Below are 25,480 nucleotides of genomic sequence, written 5' to 3'. Positions count from 1 at the left end.
GAAGCCACAGACCAGGAAAGGAGGTGGAAAGTAAGAGGGATATTTGAAAAACTTTAAGTCTATATAGTTAAATGATAACGTTTTCACAGCTGCCCTGAATCTAGACTTCAGCTGCTTCTAAAAGCACTAACCCCCAGCCCCAACAAGTTTCTTATTTTAAGAAGCATCTAGCTTTGAGTGAGCCATGTGCATTTCAAATCCAGTTCTGATCGAGAATTCCTCACGCCATCTACAGGGCACAAAAGCTGGTTTGCATAACCTGTTGGCCCAGATACTTAGGTTGCGTCCAGCAATACCAAATCAAAGGAGGCGGGTTTCTGTGCACCAAGGCATCCAATGGGTTAACATATTAAAGCCCCTTATACAGAGCCACCCAGCTTCCGCAGCTCAATTTGGTTTCTTTGCAGAAGGGACACGTCATAGGTTCAAGATCTAAAGTACAGAGTTCCTACTGCAGCCTTTAATTCTTTGCACTCACTCAGACGGGTGTACCTAAGCTACCTAATTCACGCCCAGAAATGAGACGTTTGTAGGCAAAAATGTAGAGGCCAGCAGAACACTGAATTCTAAGTGCAAGGCCAAGGTTTCTCCTAAGCTGACGCTGCTCCCACTTCGAAATTGTGACTCGAAGGATGCTGTCTATCTTTAGAGAGCATTTCCTGGCCCGCAGTTTAAAGCAGCCTCCTGGCAGACCACACTGGCTTCATGCCATGACAGGCAGTGTCAGATCCCACATGTGGCGAGCTGGGTACCACGAGCCTCAAGGGCCGTCCTGCTTTATTAAAGAGATGGATTCTTCAAGGTAAGGGTGTATCGAGTTAAAGCAAGCAGGAAAGCCTGCCCAGGCCTCAGCTTCGGGTCTTTCTTTGCAGCTTCTCAAATGCACGGGCAACAGACAACCCAGCTCAGGGGAAAGCTGCCAATTGTCCTAGACTTCTTTCTGAAGACGGTAAGCCAATTCCATTGCTCCCGTCTCCCTCTCCTCTTCCCCTCCTGTCTATACTGACTGTTCCTTCATTCCCACTCTCCTTAGCCTCTCGCCTTCAAGGTCCCCAGGCTCCCTTTGATGTCCTTCCTGAATCAAAGGTGGGGCTGTCGGACCTCTCCCCTTGACCCACCATGGAGCTGAAAGTGCTGGACTCCGGCCCTGCCTGCCCAGAAGGCAAGACAAGGAGAGGGGCCTCCAGTGCCACCGAGTCCCACTGCAGGGCAGTACTGTACTGCTACCACGCCAGCTGGACCTCACACTCGGCAGACCAGGTCGCTGGCAAGGGCACCGTGGCCATTGGCTGGAATGGGCGAGTGAAGAGTTACTACTATGATCCACAAGGACCACAGCCTAGCTCAACACGGGTAGAAGTTGCCAAAACACCAGTCGGGGCGATAAATCAACCTGAGCGGCTATAAGGATGACCCGACTGCTCACTAGCAAACTAACCTCAGGTGTCCTCTAGCCTCCGGCTGCCTCCTCAGGTCCTTCAACCTGCAGCTGGCTCCCTGCGTCCAGTCCTAGAACCACACACCCGGGGACGGGGGGAGGTGAAGCAGTAGGAATTCATAACAGCCTGGTTTATACAGGGCCAGAACCCCCTCCCGTACAGAAAAGCCTTTGCACTGAAAAGCACTCGGAGAAGTTCGGCCCCACACTAAGCTCTGCTCAAGGGCAAGCAGAGGGCACATGCAGGAAAGGAGAGGAATGACCCAGGCTGTTGCTTGGCTGGTTAGAACAGTTCCAATTCTCACAGAGACGGGGCTGTTTAAAACCCGCCCCTAGCTCGGGGAAGCCACCCTGCACTGCCAGACCTCGTCTCCCCCACCCTGCCTGGGCCGACCGACTGCTAGTGAAACACAGGCGTCAGCACCGCACCCAAACAATGCTGCTTCTGTCCTGGAAAGCCGCAAGGAGCAGCCAGAGCCCGTCAGGAAGATATCAGCTCTTTGGCTGCGACAGCTCTGGGCGGTCTCGCCCCGCCCCAAAGAGATCTGATCAAGTTGTGGGGAAAGCCACAGACGGGGCCTCACTTCCCCTCCAAGCTGGACGGAGCTAATTCTGCTTTGCGGCTCTCCTTTTTGCACCTCTGCCTGAGGACCTGAGCGCCAGCACAAGGACTATGAACCATCCCAGGTCCACTTAACCCTTTAAACTATGATTGCAGTGGGCCTTACACTGAGAATAGGCCTTAATCTGGCACTTTGGCACAGAGGTGAATTTCACTCCTTAGGGCTTTGACCCAAAGTCCATTGAGGCCAATGGGAAGACTCCAACTCAAAACCCATCCTACCCATCGCTTTCAGAGTCCCATCAATTACAGCATCACACCCTGCGTGAACATTTACACCCGTGAGCAGCCCCACTGATTTTAAACGCTACCCAAGGTAAGGATGCAGGATCAGACTGTCAGTGAACAAAATCCCCTCTCTCCTTGTCCCACTAGTTCTGGAGCCAGCTGCTTTATACAATTATTAAAAAGGTTCAATGCAAAAAATGAAAAGAGAGAAAAAAAAAGAACCCAAATTAAAAGCTTGTAAACTTGTCAAGGTCCTTTGAGAGGAGAGGTATTTCCCTGTAATGTTACTTTTGTCTTTTTTTTTTTTCCATTAAAGTTAGTTTTTAAAAAAACACGATGGATTCGGAGGAAAGAGATGCGTGTAAAAACGCAAGCTTAGAAAAGGTACTGCTGCTGATATGAAATTTTAAAAGAAATATATATATGTATATACGTGTGGTATTTTGTATATATAACTTTCTTTTTTTTCCTTTTTTTCTTTTTTTACATACATACATATATATGTCTGAACAGTGCAAATGGATGGCATTTCTATTTCCAGTTGTAAAAAATATAATATAAGCACAGTCCATCTTCCAATGCAGGACCCAAGTGAAACGAAAAAAGAAAAACAGAATACCCTTGGGTGGATTTTGTCTGTTGTTGAAAAGTTTTCCCCTCTTGTTACTCTGATAAGCCTGCTGGTTTTTTCCTAGTTGCTTAATTCCATAACCATGAAATTCACAAATGGTATTGTTATTAATAATATTTAGTTTAAGGGCTTTTAATAACAGAATTTTTTAAATCTTTTTTTAAGTGTTAATTTCGGGGGGGTTTACGTTCTTCCACGACAGGAGGGGCTAAGTGGCGGCGTCTCTCTGCTGTGATCTGGCCATCTGAAAGATATTCTGAAAGAGAAGAAAGGGAAATTAAAAAGATGTTACTTACAGTAAGCCTCTGGGTTTGCTCTTACAGCCTCGCTAATCATCAACCCTCTCGGGGCAAGTTAGACAGAGGGCAGCCCCTTTTGCAGAGGGGGAAACTGAGGCACAGAGGGGGTGACTTGCCCCAACGTCACTTGACGAGTCCACAGGAAAGCAAAGAACAGACCATTGAGTCTTAATTCCAATTCCCAGTCCCCCACTCTAAGCACTAGACCCCTCCCCATTTCTGGGTCTCACCACTAAGGGCTACCAGGATTAGAAAACCTGCCTTATAGCGAGAGACTCAAGGAGCACAATCTATTTAGCTTGATAAAAAAGAACGCTAAGGAGTGACTTGATCACCATCTATAAGTACCTACGGGGGGAACAAATATTTCCTAACGAGCTCCTCAGTCTAGCAGAGACAGGTCGAACACCATCCAACGGCTGGAAGTTGAAGCGAGACACATGCGGACTGGAAATAAGGCGAACGTTTTTAACAGGGAGAGGAATGAACCTTTGGAACAATTCACCAAGAGTCGGTGACCATGTTTAAATCAAGACTGGGTATTTTTCTAACAGCTCTGCTCTAGGAATTTCTATGAGGTGTTCTCTGGTCTGTGTTGTACAGGGGGTCAGACTAGATGATCACAGAGGTCCCTTCTGGCCTTGCAGTCTATGACTATGAAACCTCCTGGGGCTAGTCACATGAGGCTCCGCTAATGCTCCTCAGTGTTGACCTGCAACTCCCCCACCTGCTACACTAGTCCTGTCCCTCCCTCCCTCCCCACCACTCGTTCACCTCATTCTTCATCTAGTGCCCCCGGACCATTCCAGCTCTGCCAACGCCTCAAGCCCCACTTGCAACTTCCATTCGCCAGCTGTGTAATCCAATCCTGGGCACAGCCTGGCAGTGAAGCTAGACCGAATGAAGGCTCTGCAATCGACCGTTCACTTGTGACCCAGACAGGGGAACGACTGGTGCTCTAACCTACCGCATGAGGCAGCCTCCCCCTCAGATCCCCAAGCCCATCATCATCCTAGGTTTGTCTGTCCAAGAACACAACAGCGTGGTGGTTGAGAGCAGGCAGATCTCGGAACACACATGCATGGATTCCTTGCCAGCGCTGGGTGCAGAAGTGATTCTGGTACCCGGAGTGCTAATCCCCAGCACCTTGGGATGCGCAGGCTGCAATGCTCTGCTCCCACTGCACTCCCTGCAGCAGCAGCATAAGCAGGGTTGATGGACGACACCAATAACCATTCGTAATTACCATCACTGGAAGCAAGGGTTGGAGGACCAGCCTTGCAGCAGGCAGCTATAGCAAAGATCTACTCCCCCTGGGCTTGCAGCTGTAAATTAGCCCCCTTCGCCCCCCAGCGAGGATGAGGTTTCCATTCATGGAGGGAGCCTTTGCTGAAGCTGCAGTCGGGCTCATGGAAGTGGGTTATAAAGGGGAGGGGTTTATACTCCCATCTCTCTAGAGGTAGAACTGCCATAGCGCTGGGTCAGCGAGTGGGCATGGGAAGCCATGCTTTGGAGGGGAACCAGCATCTGGCCTGAAATAGGTGAACTCCCAAGAGAGGGAGGGAGAGGAATCCAGACAGGTTGCACACACCTTGCACCTCTTGGAAGTAAATTCGTCCGACTTTTGAACAAGGCTTTTAAAAAGCAAAGTTCCTGGTTGTGCCGAATGGTCATTAAAGATCTCACAAGAGGGTTTTGCCCAGGTGTCCTTTGTCTCCCCTTCCCCTCCCAATCCCATGACCACTGTGCCCTGGTGCCCACTCGCAATCCCCACTCTGAGATGGCTGAATTGCTCTCTCTGCTGATTGCTTTGGGAGCCTGCAGAGGGAACAGAAGCACACGGCTTCCCTCGGTCAAGGCTGCTCCGCCCTCTCCAGACTTTCTCTAGTTCAGTGCTTCTCACCACGGCGTTTAAGCGCTGGTCCCCCTTGTGACTGAATTAAACCACTGATCTACTCTTCCATACGGTCACAAGGGGGCACGTAACAGCCTGAACACCACATGACACTCAGGGTACGTCTCCACTGCAAAGACAAACCCTGGCGCCGAGTCTCAGAGCCCAGGTCGGTTGACTCAGGCTCCCAGGGAGATAAAAAGAGGAGCATAGACGCTGGGACTGGAGCCCGGGCTCGGAGACCCTCCCCCCTTCCCAGGTTTCAGACCCCAGGCTCAAGCCAGGGCTGGAATGTCTACACTGCTATTTTTAGCCCCATAGCCTAAGCCAATTGACTTGGTGCCTTAGTTTAGGACCTGCGAGCAATTAAGTGGAAGGCATCGTACACAAATGCAAGAACATCTGGAATCTCAGCAAGGGGAATTATCTAGAGCCGAGTTCTCCAGAGCATTGCAGGCAAAGGGGCATTGCAGGCAAAGAGAAACACTAAACAATTTGTACAGGCCAATAGATCGATTACGGAAGTTCCATGCTGCTCATTGTGTCCCCGCTACCCCTGCACATATGGAATAGACCACAGCAGTCTGCAGAGACTTCACTTGACAAGATTTCTGGCACACAGAGATGCAAGTCAACAGCACGGGCCTACGCAGAACCAGAGGCTGTAGCCAAACACAGCTGGAGGGGAGGGACAGAGTCGAGTGCGTACAGAGATACTGCAAGTGGCCTTTACTTCAGCAGTATAAATGGCTGGGCTCTCACTCGGAGGGAGGAGCACAAGGTAACTAGACAGGAACTGGCGCTCACTGGTGAGCCCTCAACTCAACTCATCCACCCTCCTGTATAACACGGACTAACGAATCCTCGTGTGCATTTAGGGCAGCAACGGGGAGATGCGGAGTCAAAGATTGCCCTGAAGGAGCCTTTGGCACAGCTGAAAGGCTGGAGACTGCAGCACAGCCAGAGGTTAAAGTGGGGCAGAAAACGGGCGGGTGGGTCCTCAGGAAACCAAAGGCCTCAGCTCTCGCAACACGATAGGACGAGTGTCGGGTTTGGCTCACGGGTAGTGTGGGTCACGTACACTCGGACTGCATATTAAGGTGTGGGCAGCAGAATAAAACCCTCAAATTACATCTACCCTACAGAACCTACTCCAGCATAGCGCCTAGCAGAGACACAGCGCATGCCGACAAAGGTATAGGATCAGCTCTGCAAATGACATTAGCTATCTTGACGGGAGCACTTCTCTGTTGGTGTAGTTGTGTCTACACTGAGGGTTTGGGTCAACATAACTATGTGGCATGGGGGTGTGGCTTTTCACAGCCCAGACTGACCCAGCTACACCAGCCTACATTCTAAGCATAGATTAGGCTAAAGATAGAAAACCCCAGTCAGGCAATGGAAACTTCCTGGGTGCATCCGAGGGCAAAATTTGAGGCTAAAGGTTTAAAACTCTCTGTAGAACCAGTGAGAAATGCTTACTGCTTAGCAGATAAAAGCAGGGCGGCTTTGCTTAAATGATTCAGCTACACAAGATGGTTTCCCTCCCCACTATTCAATTAACCCCTTGATTACGGAGATGGAAAAGAGATCAGGACCTGCCAATCAAGTGGTACCAGGACGCCCCTCCAGTACTACCGTGGGAAAAGTTGGCATGCAGCTTCCGGGTTTAGTCTTTGGTCCTTTAAAGAAACTGAAAAGTAAAAAAGATGTGTGTCCCCTTTACTGCTCCTTTCTGACCCCCTTTCCCTCTCATCTGGGAGTGGAGAGAGCTTCACAGGTAAAGTCTCATTCCGGGTTCTCCAAAGATTGCCCATGTCCAGGACCTGTCAGGACTAAATATATCCAGTGTAAGGAAACAAAGAACATTTCTTAAGGCGGCATGGCAATCTCTCCCCAGCATGCAGCCACAGGAAATATTTTGCTTTGCAAGTTTCCTTTAAGGACAAGCTGCCACTGTTCTGAACGCTATTCTGCACTAGCAGGAATTGGCATGGAGAAGCAGGAAGTAAATAGTAGGTCCGCAGTACAGCAATCAGACCGGCTCAGAGAGCCCAGATGCTGTTTGCTTTCACCCCAGTTACCTTGCTGCACATATTGTCTTTACTGAAGTTCTTGTTATCCTTGTCTGTCGCTTCCTCCTCCACCTTTACGAGAAAAAAAAATATAAAAGGGTATAAATAAAAACTGATGGCGGGGGACTAAATATCTATTTCTATGGCACTGGTGTATTTAGGGTGAATTTAGGGATGGGATTTTGGAGGCTTCAATAAGCACCCCGGAGCACCAGGCAATGAATTTCAACTGTCTACTATTCTTTCTGTTAGGAACTAAGCCAGGATCAGACCTATGTTCACAACACACGCTCAGCCCTGCTCTGACACGAGTGCAGAAAGAGATGCCCACGTTTGGACTTAGCCCCTGGAGCAGATCAATATCTCCCAAGCAGGGGACAGTAACGTGAGGGGCCCAGTGCCAACCTGAAGAACACGGCTAGAGCTAGAAGTCTGTATACACTGACCAAAGTGCCTCTTCTCCCCCTCACTGCGTAACCATAGTGCCCAGCTGTTGCATGTGATAAAGAGCCAAAAATCCTGCCAGCCACCATAGCGAATGCTGCCCCTTAGGAAATCCAGCAGTGCACATGGCAACGGCATGGTTATGTACAGATGAGAGCTATCCAGACTGCCAGAGCATATTCACATACCAGCCTCAGATCTCTGGGGTATAGGAGCCTACACAAATATCAGCCCATCAGTCCTTACAGAAATACACGTCTGCTCCAGGCCCATCTGATGCTACAGGCAACTTGTGTTCAGAGATGGCACCCAACAGTGTTCTAATACGCAAAGCTAGTCACTTCTGGAGGCTGCCTGCTTCAGGATCAAGAGACGATAGAAGTGACCGAGTTGATCCTCAGAGGTAATGGGTTGAGCAGAGGAACTTAGAAGCACAGAACAGACTAATGGCCCATTTAGTGCAGTCTCCTGCCTCCCGCAGTTGCTTGTATCCAGTTGCTTATGTACTGGGATGATTGAGAATCACTGAGACAACAGAGCAGCACAAGTTTTCCAACGGACACCTTGTGGTGATTCAAGACACGACACGGGATGATGGCCCAGCACATTGCTAGTATCAGACCTCAACATCCTAAGCAGACTAACTCTGCATCATCTCCTCTGAGCCAACTCCCTGGGGGGCAGGTTGCCAGCTACCTTCTTTTGCCATCTCCCTGCTACACTGCAGTTCGCTGTAACAGGAAGCCGTACCAAGGGGACACAGAGCAGTCACATGGGGATAGGGAGACTCTGGCAGGTGGATGAGGGGTGGCCAAACATCTCCTCTAAGGACCAGGAGAGGATGGAGAGGTGCATGCAGTAGAAGCAGAAAACAATGAATACAAACAAGTGAACAAGCAACAGGTGGAGTGGGCTTATTTGCTAAGGTCTCCTTGGCTTGGAAAGAAGCCCCAGCACCAGCCAGAGTCGCACCTAAACATTGAATAATTTACCAAGAGGACGTCATGACTGACCGATTCTGAGCAGTCAACCGGGACTGGGATTCTGGGCATAATTTAAAAAAATATTTTGCACTTCTACAGAGCCTTCTCCTGCAGGATCTCAAAGTACTTGATGAACAATTAAGTAGTCCTCATAACCCTCCTGGGAGAGGGAGGTTTTGCTCTCTCCTTTTAACAGATCAGGAGACTCAGGCAAGGGAGTGACTTGCCCAAGGTGTCACCGCCAGTGATTTGCAGAGGCAGGGGTTTGATTACCGCATGCCACACACGCACAGCACCTCCTCTTCAAAAGGAGTTATGCTATGCAAAAGACGAGACCATCAGGCCCCAGGAGTCCTGACACCCAGCTCCCTGTTCTAGTCACTCGCCAACACTCCCATCCAACAGCTGCAGATAAAACCCAGGAGTGACTGCCAGGTTCCTGCTCCCAGAGCTGGGAATAGAACCCAGGAGTCCCCACTATCAGCCCTCCGCACTACACAACCCTCCCCTCCTGGTTTGGGCAGTAAGCTGATCTTGCGAACCAGTACGAAAGCTTGCCAGGAAAGGGTTACTGTCAACTCACAAAACGTACTAAGCGATTTCTGTGCAGTTTCAGGATCTTACCTCCTTCCTCCACTTGAGCTCACAGAACACCCGCTCGAAGCACTCGTGCATGTAGTTGAACTGCAAAGATAAAGCAGCCTTCTCTCAGGTTGACGTAAAGCGCAGCACCAATGACAGCCGTCCATTAGAGAGCAGGGCGGGACTCAGAAGCTGTACACTCAGGGGAAGGCAGAGGTACCAGCTCTACCCAGCAAGAACTTACTGTATCTCTGGCTCCTCCTAGTGGCTGTCTGGTTACGCAGCGCAATCTTCTCTCACGCCAAGAGATCAGGGCAAAGAGAATTTTACACCTGTTTCTAAAAACTGGGCAAGTCCCTCTCCTTAGTGCGTTTGCAGTTAACAAGGTCACTTACATATGGGGTGAAGATTTTAACCCATCGAGGTTTCTTCTCTCCTCGTGCGTATTCAAAACAGAATGCCATTCCCTCTTCGTCTGTGTCCCACCGCTGCATCTCGTCCCACTCAAATGCTATTACCTGGTTCTAAACAGAAGAAGAGATCGGGGTCCAGAGCAGGCCATGCTCCAGTTGGGAGGGTCTTGGCCAAGGCCGAGTCAGGAGGCAAGGTAGCTCCTGAAATGCTACAGGGCAGATCTGAACCGGGGCAGGGCAGAGAGCAGGGGAAGAGATGGAAAAAAACAAGGGAGTCCCAGGAATGCTGCAGAATGGTGCGCAGGGGAAGTGGGGAGGTTCTGCTAACGCTGCAGAGCTTGCTATGGGAATCCAACATAGCAGCAGTCTCTGTAATCACACAGCAGTGCATTTACCACCTCCTCCTGCTCTCAACTTTACTCTTCCAGCAGCTGCAACACCCCAGGAATGGGGAACCAGTATTCTGCCTCTTCCTGCAGCAAAGCTGAACTTGCTCAGACCAAGGAAGCCCTGCCATGCCCTTGAGTAGTTTACCTCTAGCTGACCCTCCTCTGTGCAGGCGTGGAGTTTAAAGTGCTTGATGCTGATGGCTGTGATCACATGACCCTTTCGCCGGGAGTCACAGGAGCAGTGGGGGAAGATGATCTCATTGTAACCCTCACATGTCCGCAGCATGTTTAAATACTGGAGAAAAGCAAGAAAGGGATGTGTTGGCAGCAACAATTCCCCCATCACCCCAACCCTCTGCAATCCCCTCAGTGTCCAGCAGCCCCTCACTGCAATCCCAGCTGGGAGACACATCCCTGCTCTTAACCATATGCATACCACCACATTCAGTCCACTGCCAGAAATTTGGCTGAGGTTTGCATGGGCTGAGTTCCTGCAGCCTCGAGCACCGACTAATTCCATAAATGCTTTATAAAAAGCTGGCTCGGCTGGTATCACTAGATACCATGGCTCTGAGCATCCTGGAAATCCTCGGGATATTTTTTTTTAAACAAATGATCAAGCCCTCAGTCTGAGCTCACCCTGAGTGTGGATCTCATTAAAACCATCGTCATTTAGCGCAAATTGCTGCTTATGCTGTCATGTTCCCAAAAATCGCTTGCTGAGTTTTACCCGACTCTGTCATCAGTCAGGGATGACTAGAGTCATACAGAGCTTAAAACCAACATACTGTGTGCAAGTATTGCTGAAGGCCTGGAACAAACTCAAAACAGAAACCAGGGACTTGGGGCCTAGAATGGGAGGGAGGGAAAAGTTACAACAGGGTGAATTGAGGCCAGGACATTAGCCTGGACTTTCAGACCTAATGCTGAATCTCCTAGTCATGGGCTCAAAAATCACATAGTTAAAGACACTGTCAAGTAGATTCAGGCTCGCCAGCCAAGGTTTGCGTTAAAGGATTTTAACAAAAACTATTACGGAAATATTTACAAGGGATTTCTCTTATTTAAATTAACGCTTTTTAAAAAGTGTAATAATTCGCCAGCAGTGCTGGGAACCCAAACAAAGCAGCCTTGAGACAGAATGGGAAACTGACCTAGCGAATTTCAATGAAAGCTCAGGGAGATGCGAGCAGTAATCAGTTAGATTTCAGAGCATCAATTACATGTTAAATAGCCCTTCTGAACTTCAAAGCACTTTCTAAACACAGCACCTCACTGAGGCCAGGTTTACACTTAAAACTTTTGCAGTATAAAAATACTGGTTAGAGGAGCAATTATTTTTATCCTGGCCAAAGCCCTAGCGTATATGTAGCTATAGCAGGAGGGGAAAGTGCTTTTACTGGTCTCAGTTATTTTGTTCAGGGAACTGGTATAAACCTGCATAAGCTCCATCCACTGGGGGGCTGCCAGTATAGCTATGCCAGCACACTTTTTCTAGTGTAGACTAGGTTATAGTGTAAGTTGTCACATCCCCATTTTACAGATGGGGAAAACAAAGAAAGTTTCAAGTGACTTCGCCAAGGGCACAGAGGGAGTCAGTGACGAAGCTGGGAAAAGAACCCAGTAGTCCTGTATTCCAAATATGAACCTTAATTTCTCCCCCTAGCTTTATGATTTAAAGTGTTTTATGTAAGGTTTTGGGGACAAGAGCCATGTCTTCCAGTGAGTTTGAACAGCTCCTTGCACAAGATTGCTCCAATCACAACTGGGACCTGTAGACTCTATTGCAAAAGGAAGTTATTAGCACAGGTGAAGAGTTCCAATTATATTACCTTGACCTTGGCCCTTTAACGCTATTTATGATGTTTGCAGTAGTTGAAAAGCCAGTGATGAACCAGCCGGTAAAGGAATGAAGGGGCTCCAGGCTTACTGGAGTGTCTCACCAGCTCAGCGGTGAAGCAGGCAGGGGGAGGGGGATGTTTAGTATTCGCTGTGGTAAGCAAATACACGGATTAGGGAGTGATTAGAATGCAACTCTTGGCTTAAGGCACCACAGCCTCTCAGGTGACCTGGAGCTCCACACAGAGACTTTCAAGATCCTCCCGCAATGATCTGTGACAGCTGTTACCGTCAAAAAGGGTCAACAGGGCTCCCACTAGTACGAGCATGGGTGGCGGGTGGAATCCCTCTCTGGGGAGGCTAGCCCCCAGTCTGCCCCTTCCGCCCATGCACTCCCCACGGCCTGAGCCCCGAGACCCTCTGCCCCCTCCTGGCTGCAGGAGCCCCGAGCCTCGCCCCGCCCAGAGGAGCTCCAGGCTGGCCGAAGCCCTGAGCCTCCCCATCCCTCTCCAACCGCCCGGAGGAGCCCCGGGCCAGCCGCAGCCCAGAGCGCTCCCCCACAGCCACCCAGAGGAGCCCCTGCTGGGCTAGCCGAAGCCCCGAGGCTCCCCCTCCCCCCGCCCGGAGGAGCCCCGGGCCAGCCGCAGCCCAGAGCGCTCCCCCACAGCCACCCAGAGGAGCCCCTGCTGGGCTGGCCGAAGGCCCAAGCGTAGGAGCCCCGCAGGACCGGCCGAAGCCCCGAGGCTCCCCCTCCCCCCTCCACCTGTCCAGAGGAGCCCCAAGCCAGCCGCAGCCTGGAAGGCCCCCTCTCCCCGAGCGTAGGAGCCCCGGCTGGGGCAGCAGAAGCCCCAAGCCGAGCCTCCCCCTGCCCGGACCCAACCCGCCCACCATCTGTAGAAGATGCGTTTGATATGCTCCATGCAGGTTCCGGGGCAGCTGAGGAGGAGGTATGTGCCTCTTCAGGCGCCCCGGAACCTGCATGGGGCATAATAAAGCAAAAACTTCACCACCAAACCCTGCAACTGGAGGTCCGGCAGCGCCTCCCTGGCCTATTATACCCGCCACCCATGAGTCTGAGGTACGGTAAGAGCTGGCAAAGACTAACTGGGGAGAGGATTTCAAACTGGGAGGTCATTGGCACCAGAGACCAGCAACCTACAGGCGGGAACACTGCTAGAGGCTGTGAGCATCCACCAAAGGCGGTCAGGGAAATAAAACCTGACAGGATGGAGCTCAGAGTCAGAAAGGACAGTGGGAGGCCCCATGTTTATTCAGTCTCGGTGATCCCAGAGCAATTCAGTAAGTTATTCCATGTACAAGCCCAATGAGTCTTCTGACCTTGAAGCTACATCTTCTGCCTCTGACAGCCCCAGCAGCAACAGGGAGGCTAGGAGTGGAGCTCAGCTCACGATGTGGTGACGTGCAAGGCAGGAGAACACCCCAGCTTGCTCGTGCGCTGCCGTGTTGGCACAGACGCAGAAGCCGGAGGTGTGTAAATAAAGTTACACGAGCGCCACAAGCACTAGCTATGCAGACTGCTTGGCGATGGGTTTTATAACCTTCCCCTGAAACGTCTGGTACTGGCCACAGAGAGAGAGGATACGGGATGAGATGCACTACTGGTCAGACAATTCCTGTTCTTAGAACAGATCAGGATGGAAACAGCCCTTTGCTCATCAAATACTAAACAAGCAGAAGAGCTACCATAAAAGGACCCCAACCGTGTGATTTATAAAAAGTCTTTAAGGGCTGTAGATTTACCTGCTCAATGTTTTTTAAAGAAGAATTGAATCCTGCCCCAGTGGTACACACCACACCAGTAAGGGAGTTTGACTCAACGCAACGCATGATCTGGCATATGGACATTAGCTCCATACAAACTAACTCACCGAGTGTTTTGGGAGTCTCTCTTACCAGTTAGCACCATGATAACCTTGCATGGGGGGACTGGCACAGCAACCTGGCATTTCCTTGTGTATTCAACCAACGCAAGTCAAAATACACCCACAGTGCTCTTCCAAACACAGCTTTCCTTGGAAAGCTTTTATAGCTACACTGCAGACCGGAAAGGCACAATTCAGGGCCAATGCACCCGATTTCATCTGCCAGAGGAAAAACAGCTATTTCCAAGTAATGAGAGAAGAACAAACATACCATGACCATCTTTTTCTGCTCAGACAGTTTCTGTAACTGGTAGGACTTTTCCTCAGCTTTGATGCAACCTTTCTTCACATCATCTACAGCCTACATGAAAAAAGGGGGAAGGAAACCGAGCAAAGTTGAGTCTTCAACCGACGGTTAAGGGATTTCTTCACTGGTCTGAAATGCAGGACTTTCACCTGGCACTTTTACGGGATTGTTGTGTGCTTTACCAATATGAATTCAGTGCACATCAATGGGTGGGCATACTGGTTTTACAGAGAAGTAAATGAAGGAAAACAGGTGAAGTGACTTACCAAAGAAGACAATGGGTCAGTGGGAGCACAGACAAGAACCCAGGAGTCCTAGCATATCTAGTGGCTAGAGCAGGAGACAGGGAGTCTGGACTCCTGAGTTCTGTTTGCTTTTTGAGGGCCTGAGCCAGTGATAAGTAACAGCAGGATCCTGTATTCTGTTTCTGACCCTGCCACGGAGTCACTGGGTGACAGTGGGCAAATTACTCAAGCCTCAATTTCCATTTCTTACACAACAGCGATGGACACAGGACGGGGCCTGCCCCGCCCCAAGCTCGTCATGGCGCTGGGGCATTCAATGTCTTGGAATTCGGACTAGCTACAGCATCACGAGCGGGAGCCGCTTTAAATGGCTTGTGATAAAGGGAGTTCAGCATTCCGAGGCAAGGAATTCACAGGCACCTACCTGGTGGAAGAAGTAGGTAACTGCGAGGTCATTGTCATTCAGGAGGGCTTCCTCTTCTGTAGTGAAGAGCCATTTCCTGATAGTCAGACAAGTCCCCGGCACCGCCGACGTGTAGTTCTGTACGTAGAGCTTGTGTGGGAATTCATTGGGCGCCAGTTTACGCACTGCAAGATGCATGGGAAGAGCAGGATGAGCTCTTTGGGGGCAAGAACCAACCTTTTGATCCGTATCTGTACAGCGCCTAGCACGATGGGTTGCTGGCCTATGACTGGGGTTCCTAGGCGTTACCGCAACACAAATGAAGAACTGTACACCAGGGAAGTTACACTGCTTCAGCTAACACAATGCAAAGCCAAGTGAGTGAGCAGGTCCCATGGAGCAGATGGGATCAAGACCAAGATCCTTCCCCCATCTGAATTTTGCCTTCACAATGTCGGATCTTTACTAGGCTAGTTATTTGCAGGCTCAGGTCAACATACAGGCACCCCAGCTATCAGGAATTTGTATGAAACCAGAATCCACTCGCTTGACCTGCTGTCTGAGGAACGCTGCTCCCCAGGGGTTGTACCTCAAGTCTGTGTGGAAAGCAGCTGTGTAACGCAGGACTTCAGCTGAAAGCAGCCACGCTTGGCGAAGAAAGACTATATTTGTCAGACCATCACAGTTTGTTTTCACTCTTCGTGACGAGTACAGGGATGTATCCTGCACAAGCCTTAGATTTTGGGTCTCTGGCCTGGGCATTGGGGCATTCAAGCCACTGGTGAAAACAATGCAGGGAAGTCTTGCTTTGGCCTACGGGAGTGAATAACACGGAATCTAGTGGGGCTACGATTCTTATGATCTATTGTCGAGCACTTCAGAACAGTACAATACATTTTCTCACACACACACTGAAGCGGCTTTAAGATTCTCCCAAGCGACAGGAGGATCTCACACACTATCTGGGCAGTCTGCCATCAGAACCAGAACAAAGACTCGTACAGCGGTCAGTGACGAAGGAGCTGCCTTCAGGCTATTCAATATCAGCTCGGGATGGTTGGTACCATAGGCAGCGTGCCTTTGTTGTGAGTTTACTGTATTGAAAAAACACTTTGCAAAACGAGGGAGAAAAACACAGTGTGGGCCGGTATGACCCACCTGAGTGACTTTTCAGCCCCACGTTCAGGTAGGAACACTGTCCTTGCACGATCACAGATGGAGCTCAGTTGTTTGGAGGGAAACTAAATGGAGTGTCAAGTATCAGAGGGGTAGCCGTGTTAGTCTGAACCTGTAAAAAGCAACAGAGGGTCCTGTGGCACCTTTAAGACTAACAGAAGTATTGGGAGCATAAGCTTTTGTGGGTAAGAACCTCACTTCTTCAGATGCAAGATCCCCACATACAGATCTGCCAATGCCCTTGCATCTGAAGAAGTGAGGTTCTTACCCACGAAAGCTTATGCTCCCAATACTTCTGTTAGTCTTAAAGGTGCCACAGGACCCTCTGTTGCTTTTTAAATGGAGTGTGTACAGTATATACAGAACTGTGAATATTCAGAATGAGTTTTACCAATACACCCGTCATGAAGGTTAACCAGAGCATATACTTTTCAATCGTTTGAGAAGCATGGCGCTCGTAAAAATAAGGAATAACTATTATTAATACCCAGCTCTTATATAGCACCGATTAGAATCACACAGTGTGAAAACTTCCTGTGTGAAGCTCTGTCAATACACCCCAATTCTGAACTCCAGTACGCCTGACATTCGTATCTGGGCTCCCTACACAGCTCTGCCAATACATTTCAATCCCGTCCTGCAGCACGCAATTCTAGTCCAGTCCCGGGCTCCCCACACACAGATCTGCCAATGCCCTGGGATCCTGCCCTGTCATCTCAGCGCCAGGTATCTCTGATAAAGCAACTGTCAACTCGGTGGCATTAAGTGGTAATTTTGTGATTGAGGCCGCTTCACAGGAGACAGGGATGACCCACTCCACTTTGATGATCCAGGATCAAGATCTGCATGCCAATCTAGTCAGCTGTGTCAGAGATATTTTAGAAGTGCTTTCTTTAAAAAAAAATCTAAAAATGCCTCTGCAATCCAAGCCAGACATGTCTTCCAAAGCAAAAGCCAGCGGGAACAGTTTGTACCATCTCAGCCTATATTGCACAATTAGCAACATAACACAAGGATTTAGGGCACGCCTTCAGCTATATAAGAAAGTTGTTAACATACAGATTGTGGGAACAGGGCTAGGAATCAGGACCCCTTGGCTCAAAGCCTAGCACATAAAATCTAATACAGTCACATCTAAGTTACTGGACTTCCTTCTGCTTCAGCAAATCCAGTTTGAAACTGGGTGAAAAAACAGAAACGCTGCTGCTGCTGATTGGAAAAAAAACACAGATCAAATCAGTATGCTTTAGTTATCTCTAGCTGGCAGGGAGGTGTCATCATCTAAACCCCCCGAGACTCCCACAACCAGGCTCAAATGCCATCAGAGTTCTCAGCCCTTCATCCTCCCAGGCACTATAAAGAGCATCTTAAGCACACTGGAATCCTTAAAACTAAAACATGTTTTTGTTTCTCACAGTTTAGTCTCCTTGAACTGTTTAAAAAAAGGGAAAGTCAAGCATTAGCAGAAGCAAAAACTATCAAACGTCGAGGGCTCCTCATTACCAGAGTCTCCAAGGCCTGGCAGATTTCCCCTGGGGGCTCTGGATTTTGAGAGCAGATAAGAGCGAAATGAGAACGCCAGCAGGCTCTGGTGCTGCAGAACTTTTGCGGGGTTGGGTTGGGAGGATTACGAGACTTACCAAAGGAGTGATTGATCACTTCAAACAAGGCAAAGTAGTTTGCTGTAGTGCTGTCCATTCCTACTTTAGCAGCCACAGCCTAAAGTGCAACCAAAAGGAAAAACGGTGTCAGCAAAATAGTGCTCAGCGCTCATCCGACCTTCTTCGGGGACAGGGCCAGCCTAGCTTCACATATGTTATTTCCAAGTCACCGATCCCGGGTATTAGTCACCAAGGAAAGCTTTAACACTATTCCGGTTCAGTCACACATTTTATTTAACTAGGGCTCAGAGTCTCTCGCTCTTTCCTTCTGTAAACTGCTCCAGATTTCAAGCACTGCCACAGCTGACAATTAGGTCATCTTTTCTTCTGGTGCCTCAAGTTTCAGTTCCTAGTACACCAGGCACAGACGCCCTCCCCCCCTTCCCTTAGGAGTTTTTCCGGCAATACTTCAGTCCTGCATGCTGATAATAGAGCCTTGCTTAAGTAGGACCTCAATACAAGCATGCAATTCAACAGACTGTGTCCTAAATGCATTAATATACACAGAGTCTGATTAGACAAGCACAGTTTTTCCCTGCATAAATCTAGAACCCGTGAGATTTTGCTGGCATGCATGTCCTTTGGCTCTGTTACTTAAAGCAACACTTTAATTTGTTCAGGTTTCCCCCATTAATTCTCTATGAGCTACCATCCTCAGTTACAGCAGTATTGGCTGCATTTTGTTAACCTACTTTAAATGGATCCCTTGGCGGAAGCACCACACTCTAGGCATACTCACGAAGCTGTAAACCAGTTAAGATCACTATGGTGTGGGATGTTGCAGTGACTTCGATGGGAGTTGAGAGGGGTCAGGACCTCCCCGGGGTCAGGCCTTAAACCTACTAGTCCAACTACACAAGGCTGCTAAATACTAACCCCACGCTCACGATTTCCCCAACGCAGACTGCTCCTATTAAGACTCAAGTCACTGCCCTACTAGACAGCCGCACAAGAATCATATGTTGGGTTTGCAAGCTCTCATTGCGTGCCGACAGCTAACTCTCTGCAGCCACAAAATAGAATTTGTCTAGTGATTAGAGAAATCCTGCTGCAGCTTTTAAAATATTATCAGTAAAAATTAACCGAGCGACGACTCTGCCCTTGCAGGAGAAACTGCCAAAGGAAACAGCATTTCACCAAGATGTAAGGTTGGATTTCTCCAGCGCTCTCTCCCCTGTTATGTTCTTGCAGGAATAGTTCCACTGGAACCCACCCACCATGGAGAACAGCAATGGGAAAGGTCTCTCTGTGCATGCAAGGTCTTGCTTCAAGTTTGAGCCACATTCATCTATTTCAGATCATTAGAAAGTTTCATGCAAATATGCACCTTACCTGATACACCTGGTCTGTAGTGCTGTTCTTTTTGACCCTGACTGTCACTGTTGTTGTGTCCGGTAGTGCTACTCTTAGTTCCACATCTGACACCCCATTGTAATTCTGGAAAAGAGAAAAGAACAAGTAATCCATCAGAGTCCTTTCTTCCCATCATGTCACAGAGCATCCAACCAGGAATCACTAGATTAGTAATCTAGGTACTGCAGGAGATACAACAGTCCTAAAGAGGAGTTATTTTACTCCAGAGAAGTAATCCAGAAGTGGCATGATCCAGAACTCACTCCATGAGTTCAAATTAAGTTGGCTAAGTTTACAAGAAGATTTATTTTTCTAACGGCCAGCCCTGCAAAGTCACGCTGGGGTCTGAGAATTAAAACAGGCTCTTTCTGGTTCACCCATCGCTATTGGTATCTAGTTTATCTGGCTCCCATTATGATGGTATCTGAGCCCTACACAAATAGTAATGGTTATCCTCACAACATCTGTGTGAGGCGGGGCAGAGCTATTATCTCCCTTATAGAGGGAAACTGAGGCACCGAGACATTAAGTGATTTGCCCAAGATCTTACACAGGAAGTCTGTTGTGGAGCAGGGAATTGAACCAGGGTCTATTAAATCCCAGCCTAGTGCTCTAACCCTGGGATCATCATCATCCCTCTCTAAGAGTTCTGTAGACCATTTCTGGCCTGTGTTCATAGATGTAACTGACAAGAAAATTTGGTCCTACAAAAAGAACTTGGTTAATCATTCTGGTTGAGGCTGTGTGAGCCAGAACACACTCCAGCTCCCATTCACTCGAGTCAAAGGTGTCCAGCGTCACTATGAATAAATACAGATTTGCTCAACAGGAAGAGGTCATTTTTACATAGTCACTTTTCAGAAAGTAACTGCACTTCAAAATGAATCTTCAAGCCTCAGAAACTGATTTCTGATTGCAACAGAGGCAACTTTTGAAAAAAGGAAGAGGTGAATGCAGCAGCGTCACAAGACAGGAACTTGAGTGAACCATTTCAGGTCACGATTGGATAGGATTTTCCACTTGCCTGAATCAGTGCATTCTAAGTTTGCCAATGAAGGAAAAAACGCTCTTGGATACAGCAACTCTACATACCACAAGAAGTTTGGGGGGGAAAGCCACAGCTAGTGGGAAAACAACAACTCACAATTCCTGCTTTGCAATCATAACGAAATTATTCCGAGATAAAACATTAATGTTTATAACATCTATTGCCTTGGCTGCCAAAGGCTGCAGCATAAAATATGAGTAACATGCAAATGCAAAGCTCCTCAAGCTACCAGAGGCTACACAGAAGCCAGCAGTGCTGCAAGATGCAACTAACACAAGCAGCCAGCAACAAACCCCATCAATGGATCTTTTATTGGGCCTGCCAAGGGGACATGGTACGAAAGGCAAGGACCCACTATTGAGAGAGTTTGGTTGCTTGTTTGTAGAAATCTGAACTCCAGGAACTGACAAGAACGGCATCAGAGCTGTTCTTCACTGCAGCAATCCCCTGGATTAACTGTATCAATAGCAGACGGCTATAACAGAGGCACATGGCGACCTCTGACAAGTCTTTTGCCCCCATTACGATGGTACCTAGTGGCCAATCAGGCAGCTTTCTGGGGTTACAGATACATCAGACTACTACTTTTTTGCCATGATTTTCTTTGTGTAACTGGTCAACAACAGATAGCTCAGGGCAGGTCTTCACTACAGGGAGGGGTCGATTTAAGATAGGTCAAATTCAGCTACGCTATTCGCGTAGCTGAATTTGCGTATCGGAGCCGACTTACCCCGCTGTGAGGACAGCAGCAAAATCGACCTCCGCGGCTCCCCGTCGACGGCGCTTACTCCCACCTCTGCTGGTGGAGTAAGAGCGTCGATTCGGGGATCGATTGTCGCGTCCTGACGCGACAGGATAATTCGATCCCCGAGAGATCGATTTCTACCCGCCGATTCAGGCGGGTAGTGTAGACCTAGCCTAAGCAACCAGGCGACCTGCTCTCTTTGGCCATACTTTACTTAGGGGTTTAGTTTGTTACAATCAACAGTCTGAAGGTAACAGTTATGAAAGGGAAAACACAGCATTGGATTAGCACTCTGGCGTAGTCTCCAGCATGCCCGCTTACCTCATCCGATTCCGATAAGAACTCCTGCATGATGTCGCTCTCCCCAATGACTCGTATGGAACATACTGCAGGACAAAGAGAATGCTGCGTTAGTGGATCACACCTGGAAGTGGGCACAAGAGCCTTCCACCCCAGGGGGCTGGTTTGAACGGAGGCTGGGGGAAGGGAAGATAACTTTCAGTCAGTGGTAGGTGGCCGGTGTGAAACGAAGTGGTAACTAAGCCACTGAGGACAGGGTCCACAACGCTAACAGACACTGCTATTCCGTTCTTGAAAGACTTAACAGGGAGGCTGAGGACTCAATGGGCCATGGAAGGCAGGGCTGAGATATATGAACAACGTGCGGGAGAAGCTTGCTGTGCTAATACCCATGCTGTACCCTCTCTACGCAGAGAATCCTCAGGCTGTCAAACTGGCACCTGCCACAAGCACTTGCGCGCACGGTCCATCTCACCCAGCAATAGCCAATCCCTGCTGCGTCAAGGCAAGCCAAGCACAGGGCTATACCACGGGGTGAATATTCCTTTCTGATCCCCATTTACAACGCCTTGTTCGGCACGTGTGGGGCACGGTCTCTTACTAAGAACACTTACGAGGTCCACAGATAAAGGAGGGGATTTGGATGCGGCGTCGCTACCCAGCATAAGCAACTGAAGCCATAAAAGACTCCAGGCTCTAAGCCACAAAAGCTTGAACAGAGACGCATACCACCCTTTAAAACATACAGCAGTGGCAAGGCCAAGTTACGGCAGTCTGGCTGGGATTCCCTAAGAAAAAGATCTTAAGAACGAGTCTCTGCACAATATCAAGTTGTCCTTATCTCCCTCTCATCCCCACTCCATCCAGAACGCGTGTGTTTACTGGCAAGTGCCACAACACTGTAAATAACGGCCCACCATGCATTAAAAACTAACTATGTTTTGTTGTTGGAAGTGCTCAGTAAGTCAATAACACACACGCCATTATGTCAAGTGAAGTTTGGTTTTTCTTGCAGTGTTTCGCTTGGAAACTCGAGCCTGGTTTTCAATGAGCCTCTTTCCCTTGCTGGTCAGCTCTACCGCCATCACCGTAAGACCTTTCCCCTGCTTGGAAGCCGACAGCTTCAATGGAGCCCTGGGCCTGTGCTTCTGGCCCTTTACCTTTCTCTAGATACTCCTCAAGCCCTCGGCGCCTGGCATCCAACTGCTGCTCCGATAAAGAGAAAGGCCATTTCCCCGGCAAGCGTGGAAAGGTGAAATTGGCAAACTCCCGCTTCAGGTTCTGGTGGAGGATGGCAAACTCCCGGTACCGCTTCGAACACAGCTGCCTCCCTGCCATGTAAACATTGTAAACCTAGCAGGATGCAGAGGGAAGAGAAGGACAGGAAAGTTGTCTCGTGCAATAAAAAGCTTCCCAAATGTCAACAGATGCAGTGCTGCCTTCCTGAGTCTGCAGACAGCCTGAAATTAGCCGAGAGTTGTGAACTGCCTCAGTCATCTCAATGGGGTGTTGACTTTGAAGCTTCATGATAGGTTAGAAAATTGCTAGCAATTTAAATCATTCGCTAAGTCACAGCTGATCGTTTGGTCGGCGAAACACACCAACTAACGATTCCAGGCATCACTATTTGACACAGCAATAGACTGGGGTGGGGGCAGTGAAACAGCTGGCATAAGAAAAAGGGTTGCTGGAGTTCAAGCTGCCTTTCGCCTACAAAAAAAACTGCACCCTAACCCTCTCTCCAAACGCCCCAACTGTGCACTACCCAGATGCCGGTGTCCAGCTTCCACCCTGACAACTTCTACAATGAAGAAAACGTGAAGGGATCACAAACTGAACGTCAAACAAGAAATACTGCACTGATTAGATCAATTGTTTCCATAGCCAGTAACTCCACACACACACCCCACCATGTGTATGTGTGTACACATACACACACCCACACCCACACTTAAAGCTACAGCTGAATTTCCAGTCTGCTGCAGAATTCAGCATCAGAGGGCCCCAGAAATCCAGGGCCTTTGTTGCAATGTTCAGAATACACAAGGCCTTACTTAAAACAAAGACATTCCTCCAGAGCCCAAAGATAGCCTCCGATCAAGGATCAGGCTTAGACTCCATGACTGAGTAGAGCCTCTTCTGCTGTCCAGCACTCCCAACTGTGCCAGAGACAACGGGGCAGGGGAGAGGGGTTCAAATCTTTTGGAAACACCTTGTCGTCCAATTAGCTTCTGTGCTGCGCACACAGCTCTGATTTCATCCCAAGGTCATTCAGGAAATGGGATGTGGCCTCTGTACCCTGATGGGAATTTGACATCAGAAAGGAAAGGAAAACGATCTAGAGCAAAGGGAGGTTTAGCCAACACATCAGGGCATCTTTCAAAGATCTAACGCATCTACAGATCATGCCTTCACCATTCAGCCAGCCTCCAACTTTAAGGTCAATTAATCCTACACACTACATGTGGCAAGGTCTTTTACAACGAATACTGTTAAGGGGTCCAGAGATAAGCGAGGGATTCAGAATCAGCGTTACCACCCAGACAGCACAACGCAGTGGTGCTCAACCAGGGGTCCAGGCCCCGCTGGAGGGCCGCGAGCAGGGGCGGGGTCCGCCAAGCAGAGCCAGTGTTAGTCTTGCTGGGGCCCAGGGAAGAAAGCCGAAGCCCTGCAGTGCGGGGCTGAAGCCCAGGGCCCCGAGCCCTGCCACGTGGGGCTGAAGCCGAAGCCTGAGCAACTTAGCTGTGGCGTGGGGCCCCAGGGAATTGCCCTACTTCCTAACCCCGGCCCTGGCTTTTATATGCAGAAAAACAGTTGTCGTGGCAAAGGTGGGCCATGGACTTTTTATAGCGGGGAGGGGGAGGGAGTGGGGGGGGGGCTCAAAGAAAAAGGTTGAGAACCCCTGGCATAAAGAACTGAAGCCACACACCAGGTTCTTATCGATTTTGCAGATGTCTTGGCATTGCTAATATGCCCACAGTGATAAAGCGGCACGAACCGATGGGATACTGCCTTAATTAGCTTCATAGGAGGAAAGGAATGTGCTAAAGATATAAACGGGCTTACACCTTTTTGTGGGTGCAAGAGAAATTTGCGCAACAGCAACTATCTTGGCAAAGTCACACATCAACTCTCCTTTGCATCTGCAACACTGAAAGCCCCGGCAGGTCAGAGAAGCGGAGTATTTCAAAAGGCACCACCCTAGACACAAAAGAGAACCGTCCACAGCTCTTGGAAAACCAAAGAATTCCGAGTCCCACTTCGCTTCCAAGATCTGTACAGGGCGTGGTCTGGGAATCTGAATCAATTTGTTTTCAGAATTAGCCATAGGAATAGCTGACCTGTGACCTTCCAAAAAAAGATATTTTTTCAAAGCACAACTCTTGCGTTGCTCAAAAGCCTATATTCGTTCTTCTGGCATTGCATGACGTGACGCTGGAGAACCCAGAGGAGGGAGGAAACAAGGAGGCGAGGCCAGTATTGGCTGTCCTCTGTCCAGCTGAGAACATACATTGCATTTGTCTAGTCATTTTAAGTTTGCATTTCATTCCAGCCACATTGCAGGCTTCCTACAGCACGGATACAGCTGCTGCAGCTTCCCTGCAAGATTTCTTCTCTTTACACTAAGACTCATGTTTCTATCTCCCTTTCCCTCTTGTCCTATAACTGGGTACTGAATTTAGCAATCTGCCTGGCGTGGGTGCGGAGCCCAGAACCGGAATAGCACAGGGGTGCTACAGGATTGAACTGATATGGGAAACTTGCACACTCCCTGTTCACACTATGTCTGGCCACTGCCCTGAATCCTTTGTTTCCATGAGGATCAAATTTGCTCCATTTAAACGCACACGGTACAAGCCTCACACTAGATTCTGCTTCTTGGTGATGAACCAAGTTCTAGTCCTCGCCTCCCCACAAACACACACGCTTCTGTGTCATGTTCTCCATGGGAAAATGCCTCCATTTTCTATGCTGTAAGGGAAAAAGGAAGAAACCGGGAAACAATTTGTCATCTGTCAGCTCCTAACACTCCGAACTGTAACTGCAATGCACACAGACGGGACTGCTCTGGTTCAGCCAAACTTTCAATCTGGGCAGAGCAATTCAAACCCCAGCTGAGTTCACTTTAAAAATTCCTTCACCAGTGCATGATTGCCTTGCATGCCCCTCCATCCCACCCAAAAAGCAGTACCACATCTGACCCTGACATCTTATCTCAAGACCCTCGGCAACTGTATATCCAGTTCCCTGTGACTGAAACAGCAGCTCTCTAGCCACTAGGAGGTGAAGGGAAGGGTCTGGGTAAGGGGATAAGATATGGGCAAAACAGAGAAAGAAAACCAGTCTGGGGAGTGAATTGGCCAAAGCAGTTTTTACACCATTTCTCCCCCACCCCAGGCAATGTACTATTAACCAGCTATTAAAGGACCTAGATGTCTGAGTGTTTAAGTACTGGGAACCAATGCTGGGAGAATTTTCACTTTAACAACTAATCTATGGGCTAATCCCAGGAGCTGGTGAC

At 49.0% G+C, this 25,480-nt stretch overlaps 1 protein-coding gene across 3 annotated transcripts in view; it reads right to left on the bottom strand.

Moving 5' to 3' along the window:
* Positions 1–3,035: 3,035 nt before the first annotated feature.
* The window catches only part of SNX27 (sorting nexin 27), a 50,665-nt gene continuing 28,220 nt past the window's right edge, over positions 3,036–25,480 (bottom strand). The window contains exons 3-14 of one of the 3 annotated variants that reach the window (XR_010593999.1): positions 22,119–22,311; positions 20,980–21,044; positions 18,845–18,949; positions 17,492–17,570; positions 14,697–14,860; positions 13,992–14,081; positions 10,144–10,293; positions 9,592–9,720; positions 9,239–9,298; positions 7,197–7,259; positions 6,711–6,805; positions 3,036–3,175 (exon numbers count right to left, since the gene is read on the bottom strand). Coding sequence is in view for 2 of the 3 variants with exons in the window: in XM_005293710.4 (XP_005293767.3) it covers positions 3,128–3,175; positions 7,197–7,259; positions 9,239–9,298; positions 9,592–9,720; positions 10,144–10,293; positions 13,992–14,081; positions 14,697–14,860; positions 17,492–17,570; positions 18,845–18,949; positions 20,980–21,044; positions 22,119–22,311 (1,146 nt within the window). In the remaining variant the exon portion in view is untranslated. The remainder of the gene's footprint in view (positions 3,176–6,710; positions 6,806–7,196; positions 7,260–9,238; positions 9,299–9,591; positions 9,721–10,143; positions 10,294–13,991; positions 14,082–14,696; positions 14,861–17,491; positions 17,571–18,844; positions 18,950–20,979; positions 21,045–22,118; positions 22,312–25,480) is intronic. The other 2 variants (XM_005293710.4, XM_065573726.1) reach the window with 2 other exon arrangements.

The sequence above is a fragment of the Chrysemys picta genome, chromosome 20 (genome assembly GCF_011386835.1).
Source record: "Chrysemys picta bellii isolate R12L10 chromosome 20, ASM1138683v2, whole genome shotgun sequence".
NCBI lineage: Eukaryota > Metazoa > Chordata > Testudines > Emydidae > Chrysemys > Chrysemys picta.
Note: the sequence above shows the minus strand (reverse complement) of the source record. Positions and strands in the feature narration are given on the sequence as shown.